Source organism: Apaloderma vittatum, unplaced genomic scaffold (genome assembly GCF_000703405.1).
Source record: "Apaloderma vittatum isolate BGI_N311 unplaced genomic scaffold, ASM70340v1 scaffold12407, whole genome shotgun sequence".
NCBI classification, from domain to species: Eukaryota; Metazoa; Chordata; class Aves; order Trogoniformes; family Trogonidae; genus Apaloderma; species Apaloderma vittatum.
The window spans coordinates 14,640-25,952 of NW_009726772.1; the positions used below are offsets into that span (position 1 = coordinate 14,640).

An 11,313-nucleotide genomic window follows, 5' to 3' on the forward strand; every position below is an offset into this window, starting at 1 on the left:
TTCCCCACAGAAGCCCAGATCCATCTGAAGACCACCTTCTTCCTCCTCCCCCAATGGCAGGTGTGGGTATTTTGCTCGGTGCCGCAGTGATGCAGTGACCTGGGAATGTCCGTGTGCAGCGGGTAGTTCCTGGGCAGGTACCTGAGAGTGCTGTAGCTGCAGGGTGTGGATCAAGAGGCTTAACGTTGTGTTGGCGTCCGTAGGCTCCCTGAGAACCAGCAGCGCGTGGGAGGCTGCTTCATGAACCTGATGCCCCAGTTCCGCTCCCTGTACCTGACGTACTGTGCTAATCACCCGTCGGCAGTCAATGTCCTCACACAGCACAGGTGAGTGATGGAGGAGGAGGAGATTCAGGCTGAAGAGAGACAGGGACCTACTGGAGAGAGTCCAAGGGAGAGCTACAAGGATGATTAAGGGACTTGAACATCTCTCCTGTGAAGAGAGACCGAGAGAACTGGGGCTGTTCAGCCTTGAAAGGAGACGGCTGAGAGGGGACCTTATTAACGTGTATAAATATCTTAGGGGTGTGTGTCAAAGGGAGGGAGACAATCTCTTCTCAGTGGTGCCCAGCATTAGAACAAGAAATAATGGGTTTAAGTTAGAACATGGGAAGTTCCACCTCAACATGAAGAAAAACTCTCTTTCTGTGAGGGTGCTGGAGCCCTGGCACAGGCTGCCCAGAGAGGGTATGGAGTCTCCTTCTCTGGAGACTTTCAAAACCCACCTGGACACGTTCCTGTGTGGCTGCCCTGGGGGATCCTGCTCTGGCAGGGGGGTTGGACTGGATGATCTCTAGAGGTCCCTTCCAACCCCAAATATTTTATGATTCTTTCAAAAGTTACTTTTAGTATTAATACTTGGCGTGGCATTGCGTTTGACCTGTGTTTTGACAGCAGGTTAGGGGTTACCCAACAGGTAACCTACCTGACAGCAGGGTGAGGGGTTACCATGGGATGCCGCTGCTGGAAAAACTTCTGAGGCTTTGGGCTCTTCAGCATCGCCTCTCGCTCCAGCATGGAGACAGCTCGTGCTCCTTGCATTCAGAGCTGCTCTCCTGTCTGGATGTACAGGACACTTGCCTTGGGTAGAACAGAGGCAACCTCAGCCCTTGCAGTAGCATCTCCTGCAATCGTTACTTGTGAAGGGACCCGAATACTTTTTCAGACTCACTGCTGAAGTGCTCACACACTTGCACACGGGGGTGTGCTCCCCTGTGGCACTGCAGTGTGGGGCTCTTTGTTACAAAAGGAGGGTGATCATCGAGTCACCCAGTCACCTGATTTATTAAATGGTTGATTTGCAGGGTCATTGGTAGATTGCAGTAGTAACATCTTTCTTCAACATGTTGCACTGGAGTAGACACTTGAATTTGTATAATGTCATGCTAAAGAGCACGCCAAACCGAGAAGCCACAACTGCGTCATCCCTAATGCAGTTTAGCTGTACTCCCTGCAGGGGTGGGAAAGCCAGGACCCCAGCTATACTGTTTAAGTCTTCCCATTCTGTAATGGGAGCTCACCATATGTTTACTTACCTGTGAAAATCCAGCTTTAATTCAGCCTGATGGAAAGTCTGGCTCATGTTAATGGCTCATTCATGTGGTTCCTCAGTCTGACCCTTTTTCTTAAAGAACCAGCTATGGCAAACGCGTTGGCACACACGAGCCATGTTTTCTGGAGCGATATATGCGCTCACATCTGTGTCATGGCTCCCAGCAGGGTCCCAGCATGTTGCTGGGACATCCTCCAGCACAGCACCAACCCCTGCCTGGCCCTGTGCGGCCTCACCATGCCAGGGGACCAGCTGCTGGCACTGATGTACCCACCAACACCGGTCCCCTGCCTCCCTGGGGAGCAGGGTCTTGCTTGGCTGGAAGCTCGCAGCTCCCTGCCTGCCCTGCTGGGTTTGCGGTGGGGGTGCTTGGAGGGGAGGCCGGGCTGCCTTTAAAAAAGTGCGGCTCAGAGCAGAGCCCTGGCCATCAGGAGAGCGTGGGAGGCAGCAAAACACAGCCCTCCGCGGTGGCGAGCCCTGCTTCTTGTTGTTGTTGTCTCTATTTATAGCGATGAGCTGGAGAAGTTCATGGAGAGCCAGGGTGCGGCCAACCCAGGCATCCTCATCTTAACCACGAGCCTCAGCAAACCCTTCCTGAGGCTGGATAAATATGTGACCCTGCTGCAGGAGCTGGAGCGGCACATGGAGGTAGGTGGGATGTGGGGCTACTGGGCAGGTTGTGGCCCTTGATGCTGCACGAGCTGCCCTCCTGAGCTGCAAGAGGCACTTCTGCCCCTTGGTATTTGAGCACCACATTGCTCAGAGGTACTTGCCACCCCTCCAGGGAGGTGTACCACCTCCGTGGGACATTATCTGCACTTCAGATTAAAAGTGTGAGAGCGGTGGAGGAGTCTGGGGGCTGTTGTGGGAAGGCATTGCCTGCTGCTCGCCCCAGCCCTTCCTCAAAGATGGGCCGTTTCCAGCACAAGTGAAAGCAGAGTTCAGGGTCAGGCTGCAGCTGATATTTATTTGTACAGCGGGCAATAAATCAGTATTTTTGTTATAACTTCATGACATTCCTATCCCTTGCTGCTCGCTCCTGCAGCTTGCAGGCACATCCCCAGCCCTCACCCGAGGCTCATCCTCCTGGCTGGAGGCAGAGCCACGCAGGCAGACATCGATCTGGCAGCCGGCACAGACACGGGGGTGGAGGAGCGGGTGCCTGGGAGCAGGGACACAGCGAAGGGGCACAGAGAGTTCCCCAGCGAGTGGCACGTCTGCTTTGGGACAGTTCTGCCCCCGGAGACAGTAGAGATCTCTGCCACCACACCACGAGGATGCAAACCTCAGGGGTGTACAAGGAGGTGAAGGAAGCAGAAGTAACAGTCGGTTTTTAACTGGGTTTGCTTTTTCCTTCTTCCGGTATTAATTACCAGTTAATTACTCAGCATGCTTAGCCACGATCATTCAAATCCACATCCCAGACAGAGGATTAAAGCTTCTGTGCTTGAGCCGGCGTTTTTTCTGCACAGGAGAAAGCGTAAGAGGCTGCACTGTAGGACACCGCAGACCTGACCTGTTCTGCTCTCACCCAGCGAAGCTGACCTGCAGGGACTGAGCCGAGCTTGGCTGCAGCCCCCGTGCCCGCACAGAGACAGCGTGCCCTTTGCAGGGTGCTGTGTGGGGGTTGGCAGTGGATTCAGGAGGGGGACACATCGCCTGTTTCCCTTGGTTCCTAAGCTGAGTGTAGGGGTTTTGTTGCATGAATCAGTAGGACTGAGGTTTAAGCTGCGATGCCGTGGGAAGAGTGTGGATGTATGAGATGTAGGTGTGTGCGGTGTGGGTGTGCACCACAGCATTCCCTGCCCTGCCGAGCAGCTGGAGACAGGGCAGGTACATTCAAGGCAGCCCTCAGCCTGGCTTGAGAGGTGAGCAATCCCAGGCAGCTTCTGACAGCTGCGCAGACAGCTCCATCACAGCTTTAGGATTTGCTTGGACTGGACGGTAAAGAGCTTGTGATGTAGGGCCCTAGATGCAGAATAATGTGCTGGGAGAGTACTAGCATGCAACTGCAGTCAGAGATGAGGGGCAGCACCCTGCTTTCCTCTCCCTGGCCCAAGAGCTCTCTGCTCAGACGTGCCCTGGAGGTGAAGCTCCCATTGATGCTCATGGAAATGGCATCCTCAGTGGGGCAATAGCTGAAATACCTTGCACATCAATGGAAGTTTCCTTCCTGAAGGTGAAACCAGAAATCCACCCTGCACCTCTGGCCATTTTCATTGGTTTTCTTGGCAAGTCAAATATATTTTAATTAAAATCGTATCTGCTCTTGCTGTGGCCACTTTACACTCATTATATTGGTATCAATGAGTTGTGTAGCTGCTTTAAACCATGTTGTGTTGAACTGGGTGACGAGGAAGGTGCCTGGGGGACTTTGCCCCCCTCCTGCAGCCCATGCTGCCTGCATCCTTGGCTCCACACACCCCAGCACCCTGCGTGCTCCTCAGTGCTGGGTGTGCTGGAGCAGTAGATGCTGGTGGTGGTGGCTGAGGGATTTTTCTCTCCTTTCACCAGGAGGCGCATGCAGATCATGAAGAGGTTCTGAAAGCCATCACATCCTTCAAGTCCCTTGTGGTAGGTGGCAATGCTTAAAATAGAGCACTCCATTTCAGGGCTGCATTTCATGAAGAATGAGTCAAGCCTGACATTTGCCTCCTGATTAGAAAAAAAGGTCTTTTAGAATGGAAAAGATGGGTTATAAAGAATCTTACAAGTTTCAAGCCTGGAGCTGTCCCTCTGGCCGTGTGTTTCAGCAACGGCACGCTGGCCCCGAGGTCCCAGCAGCAGAGGTGGAGGATCTCTGACGTTCCTCTCTGCTGCAGAAAGCCACATGTGGTGGTGGTGGTGGTGGGGTCCCTTTCGTCTCCTTTTGCCTCCATAACCTAATCGTTTACCACCTGAAACTACACCTCCCCGTGCTCATTGAGGTGAGTGTGAAAGGTTAACACAGGTGTCTGACTCAACTGCTGGTCCCAGCAGGAAGGTGCCGTCTGAGCCCATTGAGCACACTTGGTTTTGTTGAGGTTGGCTCCGCAGGTGTCAGGAGGCTTTGACCACGTCTCAGGTGATTTGTGGTTCCGTGGCCATCGTCGTGGAACAGAGCAAGTGGCAGCCAAGGGCTGATTCAGAGATAACAAACCTGTTTCTGTGAGCTGCGTTCCCTGCACCCCTTGAAGTCCCACTGCACTCAGATGAAAAAGAGGGTGATTGCTTTTCCATGTGCACAAGGGTTTTACCAGCAAAGGTTTTTTGGGTTTTTTTTTTGGTTATTGAAACAGCTATAGTCTCTCTCACTTTGTAGCCACTAAATACCTTTCACTATAACCACTCCAGATGTGGTCCAACTTCCTTCCTTAGCACAGCAGATGCGAGTTTTCAGTGCTCAGCAATGCAGATAAAAGGTGGGGAGGAGAAAGTTCATAGAAAACAGGAAAGGGCGATCATGTTACATTTACTTAGAAAATCATCTCCCTTTCCATTTATTCTAGCAGATAATAGGAGAATAATTCATTTAAATTACAAGATGTCATAAATCTTTAGGAATACTCATAAGAGAGGGATGGTTTTACTTGAAATGTGTCCTTTGGTGCTGCATAATTTAATGTGACTATGCTACAACTGAAGAGGTTCAGTGAGGATTTGAGGATTGACAGGCAGAGATGCCCCTTCAGGTGGATGCGTGATCCCATGGTGGGACCATGGAGGCTCCCAAGAGAGTGCAGGGAGGGACCACGGAGCCACCGTGATTTGCAGTGGTGCCTCTGCACAGACTGTGATGGATTGGTGTGGATTTTATGTGCATAACACATCCTGGAAACATTGACTTTGGACACCCGGGGAGCCGTCGAAGCACACAAAGGTTGCAAAACCAGAGGAAGCTCCCACAGTTTCGTTCAAGTTTGTGTATTTTCAAATTAGATCCAATGCAGTCTCTTTGAAGGTCTGGGTAGTTGAAGAGTTTGTGTGAAGATGAGCTGAAGAGGAGGAATATATCTGTCAGAAACAGGGATTTGGCAAAAAACAAGCAGCTGATGAAAACTGAGCCTGGGTTTGGCTTTGCAGCAATTTTCCCCATTGGCAGAGGGGTCAGTTAAAGCAAGTTTTGCTTGGATTTGCAGGGCTGTCTTTGTTCAGTCAGCATTGTCCTCTGCTTGCTGCAGGCTGCTGAAGGACTGACCACTCCATGGAGCTCCACCAGTCCCCAGCTGCAGGGCGTCAGTGCAGTCATTTCAATCACGGCGCATTCAAAAGCTATTTTTGTGCTACTCCACTGCACCGCTGAAATACCACGCCAAGTCCTGGTTTGGGGTTTGCAAATTTTGGTTAGAAAATATCCACCCGTCTTGATTTGTGGGGGCTCTGCATTCCTGCAAGTATAACTCTCTCTGCTGTTTGGGCAAAATGGGCAAAGTCTCTCTATGCAGCAGCAAAATTAGAGACATTTAACTGTGCAACTGTCTTGGTTTGGAAAATGCGACCCTGTACTTTCAGAGGCAGGACTGGTTTGGAAAGAAAAGTTTGCTCAGTGCAGTTCGCAATTTCCTTGACATTCTAGTGTAATCATTACTTCATAAATCACTAGGGTGTACGTTTTTTAACAAGGAAGCCAAACCACACTTTCCTGATCCCTTGACGTGACCAGCCCTGAGCCCCCGTGGCTGTGGGAGCGTTGCTGGTGAAACCATCTCCATGGGGATGATTTGTGTTTCCTCCTGCCCGTTGGCTAACGAAGCGCTCTGCTGTGGTTCCCAGTCGCAGTGCCAGGACCTGAGGAAGAGGAAGCAACTCGAGCTGCAAATCCTTTCTGAATCCATCCAGCGCTGGGAAGGAGAGGATATAAAAACGATGGGAAACATCATCTACATGTCCCAGGTTATGATGCAGAGTGCGGGAAGTGAGGTGAGTGTGGTCCTTCTCCTGGCAAAGGCGTTGTATCCGAATACCCCCTCGCTTGGGGGATCTGCGATGCAGGGTGGCAGCTACTCTCTCCAGGTCAGCGAAGTGCTGACAATTAATGCTGATAAATAATTTTACCTGGAAAAGAGCTGTGCAGTGGGACTGTGCACATCTTCAGAGTCAAGCATCCTGGGGGCGTAGCTTCAGGTGTTTGGTGACACACACTTTTCAAGTAAAAGAAGTATCTCGGTGTTGTATAGCACATTAATTTCCCTCTTCTCCCCGCTGTGACTTACTCTGAGAAATGAGAATGAGTTGAAAGTGTGCGTTAGCTTAACCATTTTGCCATGTCCTGTGCTCAGCGCGGTGGCTGCTGTGACATCCCACTCCAGAGCTGACTGCACTTTGGAAATAACTGGAGAGATTCCTGTGCATAAAGCGTCACACCAGTGCTTGCCACAAACTGTCACCAGCGGTGGCAGAGCTGTGCGTACTGTGTGTTTGGTGTGAGAAAGTGCCTGTTACCACTGAATTGCTTGCTGCTTGTAGCAACATTTCCCTGGGAAGAGAAGACTTGTAAAACAAGGCTCTATGAAATGTAGTCTCAGAGTCTTGTTTGGGATGTGAGATGCTGGGGGACATAAGGTCTCGGTCCTCTAAGGCACTCTGAAATGATTGGAAGAGGGTTAGCGGGATGCAGGCAAAACTGTATGCAGGAAAAACTAGTACAGAAATGAGATGCCGTAAAGAAAGAAAGCAAGCCAAAATAATTGTTTGGGGGTGATCTCACACAGGCTGTGATTCCAGCTGTGACTGGTTCACTTGCTGCAGCAAAGTGCTTGTGAAGCATTGCAAACTGGACTAACCTAAATTCTTATCCCTGCAGGAGAAAGAAGAGCGATATTTCTTGTTGTTTTCAAATGTTCTGCTGATGCTGTCTGCAAGCCCACGGATGAGTGGGTTCATCTATCAGGTAGGCATGCTTAATTTAAAGTTGCAAGGTGTTTGGTGTGAAAAAGGAAATCGGATAGCTCTTACCCAGTTCAGATCCTCTGCTTCCTTAAACCTCTGTTGTGATGCAAATGCCCCAGGCTGGGAACCAAGGCTTGGTTTTGCCGTTTGTGCCAGGACACTTATTGCCTTTGTCCTGCCAACTGGTTAAACAGCGTTTGGTAACTGTGAATGTGGTGAAATTAGAAAAAAAGACCCTTGCAGCATGTTCTCCTACTTGCTGTTCTCAAGAACGGTGGTGGGGGTGTGTGTGTGTGTGTGCACCCTCAGTTTTGTGCCGTCTCTGGAAAATATTTCACTGTTACAAAGCCCCCTGTAAAGAGCCTAGAATTCCTACGTTATGAGGCACCCCAAAACTCTGTATTTCTTGGTTTTTACCATTCAAATGGCTGCACTCACTCTGTTGGGAGCTTGGCTTTTCTCCAGCTGCCTGAAACCATCAATACCCTCCAGGAGAAGGATGCTTGTGTGTTGACAGGTCATTTTTTGTATTCAAAGCAGATGGGGAAGATTTGGGAAGGATTTGGCTGGGTTTTTCAATTTTACCTGCCAGCGAGAGTAAGGTGAGCAGGCAGATCAGTATGCAAAACAGAGGGATGGCAAAAACTTCCAGAAAACACAGGGGATGTTGATCCTTCTGCCTTGTTTGTAAAAAGGGTTTGCACCTAGTGAGAGGAAAGGGCGGCAGATGAGCCGGGGATGACTCAGTTGTCATGGGAGCCTCTTCTAGAGGATTTGACCTAGTTGTGCAGGGAAATCTAGATCCATACATTAAAGGAGACTCTTCCTGCAGTCTGAAGCCTTCGCAAATTAGTTTTTAATGATGATTCCCAAAGAGAAAGGAATCAGCAGAAATGAGCAGAGCAGTGCCCGCTGGGAAGCAGACCCAGACATTGACTCCTCCTCAATTCCCCTAGGGAAAGCTGCCTTTGACGGGAATGACGCTGACAAAGCTGGAAGATGCTGAAGGCAACGAGCACATGTTTGAAATTGCAGGTCAGTGGGGCTCCTGCCTGGGGCCGTCTTCCCAGTCCAAACAACAGTTGCCACTGGAGGTACTGGTTCTCCTTCTCCCCCAGTGTCTGTGCCACACTCTTCTTCTTGCTCTTGTTCATGTGTTGTCTGATTTCCTGAGCATCTCCCTCCTGATTGAGGCAACCTCCTCGCAGTGCCCTTGAGTTCTGTCTCTGGTTCTGGGCTGCTTTCAGCGACCGTAGTGTTTTGTATGGGACAAATCTCCTGCCAGGGCTGGTTGTGGCCCCAGGAGCACTTCTCTGTGCCGTGCATGCCCTTTTGCAACCAGGGTCCATCCCATGCATCTGTGAGTGCCTCATTTATTGACAGATTAGCCAGGTAGCTGTCCTAATGTTCCTTCCTCTTAAATTGATCTTGTTACTTGTAGCTATATGAGATTGTTATGCTCAGTGCCTTGGCTGCAGTGCAGCTATTTGTGCTGGCGGTATTTGGTATCAGGGTCCTCTTAATCATGGAAATGTTGCATTTGCTTACTTGTAACCATAAATAATTCCTCACATATTCATCTCACCCCTTCCCTTAGCTTTTCTCTGCTGCTCCCATACTGGCCTGCCTGGAGGAGGATGGGCAGTCACAGCTTTGCCCTGGCCTTTTGGCAGCCACTGGACTTTGCAAACTGAGGAGCTGCTTGCTCCTGTGCTGAGTTGAGCTCACCCCATGTTTCCTCCTGGGTCTCTACCTCTTGCTAAAGATGGTTATTTAACCCTCTGCCGCAGGGAATATGACAGAACGGATCACCGTGTCCTGCAGCACCAGCCAGGATTTGCATGAGTGGCTTGACCACTTGCAAAGGCTGACCAAAGGGACGTGCAACACCGTATCCAAGACGCAGTCCTGGGGCGCTCATTCGGTAAGTGTCTCACCTCCCCAGCCGCCCCACTGCCCAAGGTCCCTCAGCACTCATCTCTCTCTTGGCAGTGCACTTTGATGTTGAGGTAATATGTACAGCTGTGAGACATACCCTGCAGCTTCGTTTGTAACCAAGTTGTTCTTGTACCATTTTTCCTGTATCCTGCCCTGTTTTCGATGCAACAGAGATGTCACAAAGAAGTTCACAACGAATCTCTTGTCCATCCTCCTCTGCTCCTCTACATTGTTTGGTGGCTAACAATCTTCATTTGCTTCTCACCTATTTTCTCAGATGTTTAGTTCAGCTGGACAGATCCGTGGGCCCCTGGAGCCCCCTAAAATCCTCAAACCTTGGAGTTTGAGCTGCCTCCGTCCTGCTCCTCCGCTCAGACCATCGGCAGCGCTGAGTTACAAAGAGGTAATCATCCCGCGTGCCTGCAGAGCGTAGGGGTTTCATGGTAACCCCTAAGTGCTCGTGTCTGGGTTTCTTATCCCAGAGCGAGGGCACAGAAGCTCAAGTTAGTTGAGAGAAATGTTGAGAGAAGTAGCTCTGCCAAGTTTTGCCCCAGCCCTGCGATGGATGCTTGCTGCTGCGGCTGGCTTTGTGCTGCAAGTGAAGCAGGAGCACGCATTTGCAGGATGTCACTGATCCCGCAGTGTCCCACAGCCCTACATGTCACATCAGACGCTCTCCTTCAGCTGTGCTGGGTTGGAGATGCCTCCCCTCCTCCTCCTCCTCCTCCTCCTGCCTTGGTCTGAGCCGTGGGTGGGAGCTGCACTCCCTGCCGGGACGTGTTCCCGCTCCAGCCATAGCAGCGTCTCAGCGCTGCGGGATTGAGCAGCTGTGCTCAACAAGGAAGAGGAAAAAGACCTGTTGGTGTTTCTTGTGTTTTCAACCCTCTTTTGGTGGCTGTAGCAGGGCTCCCTGCAGCAGCTGTGGGGCTCAACCCTCCTCCGCCACCCACCCGAGTGCTTTACACACCCCCTGCCCAAGGGGTCGCTTCCCCCACAGAAACCCCAAGCCTGGGAGGTCAGAGGTGGTGTGGGGAAACCCAAAATACAACCCAGCTCCGATTCTCACCCCTTGCTGCAACTGCAGTGCTCTCCTTCCCTACCTCACGTTAAACTTTTGGGATTACTCACCAGTAACTCGGGTAACGTTCCCCTTACTGAGTGAGCACTCCGGTTCTGAGTCAGACACTTTTCTTGATACAGCAGCCCTGGGAGCATCAGTGCCTGGGGTCCCAGCAGGGATGGGGAGGGGGGCTTGGACCCCCCCAACCCCTCCAGCACTCAGGGATGGAGAACCCAACAGCCGGGAGGGATGTGGGTCTGTGCTCCAGGTGGAGATTTAGGTAGCCTTATGGCATTTTGTTACATTTATTTCTTAAAATTCCTGAAACAACGCATTTCAATTTGGGAATTAAATTGTTGAAAAAACAACGAAGCAGACTGGAAATGACTCTTAATCTTTGCATGGTCCAAATCCTTAATGTAGACTAAACCATTTCTTGCTTGCATGGTGAATTAAAATATAGGAAGAAGCTTGAGGTAGAGGAGAAATTTTCCTGTGTGAAAGTGCAAGGCTGATATTTATTTATAAGGTAGGCCAAACCCACAGGTTCAGTGGTTTTAATACCACAGTTCTTTGCAGTTTCTCAGTTGTCCCCTGCCACACATAGCAGGAGTTAAACTCCCTGTGTCGAAACCAGGCGAGAGGCTTTTTGCCACAGAGGCTGAGCTGGCAAGGAGCCCCAAGGGGTGGGATGCTTCTGCAGGCTGGGTGGTAGCAGTGCAAGGTGTCAAAGGACCAAAAATGGGGTTTGCATGGGAATGGGCTGTGCTGACCACATGGGTGGAAACCCAAACGCTAATGGGTCCACTAGAGCTGGGCAGCGGGGGCAGCTCCTCTCTCAGGGGAGGCACTTGTGGACATGAGGCTGCGATGACAAATGTGAAATAGGTTCAGTT

At 50.8% G+C, this 11,313-nt stretch overlaps 1 protein-coding gene across 2 annotated transcripts in view; it reads left to right on the forward strand.

Annotated features, from left to right (window-relative positions):
* Positions 1 to 11,313, forward strand: part of ARHGEF6 (Rac/Cdc42 guanine nucleotide exchange factor (GEF) 6) — a 29,567-nt gene that overhangs the window by 12,094 nt on the left and 6,160 nt on the right. For both annotated transcript variants that reach the window (XM_009873410.1, XM_009873411.1), the window contains exons 7-14: positions 204 to 326; positions 2,061 to 2,199; positions 4,066 to 4,125; positions 6,304 to 6,450; positions 7,334 to 7,420; positions 8,376 to 8,454; positions 9,210 to 9,343; positions 9,635 to 9,760. In XM_009873410.1, the coding sequence (XP_009871712.1) occupies positions 204 to 326; positions 2,061 to 2,199; positions 4,066 to 4,125; positions 6,304 to 6,450; positions 7,334 to 7,420; positions 8,376 to 8,454; positions 9,210 to 9,343; positions 9,635 to 9,760 (895 nt within the window). The remainder of the gene's footprint in view (positions 1 to 203; positions 327 to 2,060; positions 2,200 to 4,065; positions 4,126 to 6,303; positions 6,451 to 7,333; positions 7,421 to 8,375; positions 8,455 to 9,209; positions 9,344 to 9,634; positions 9,761 to 11,313) is intronic.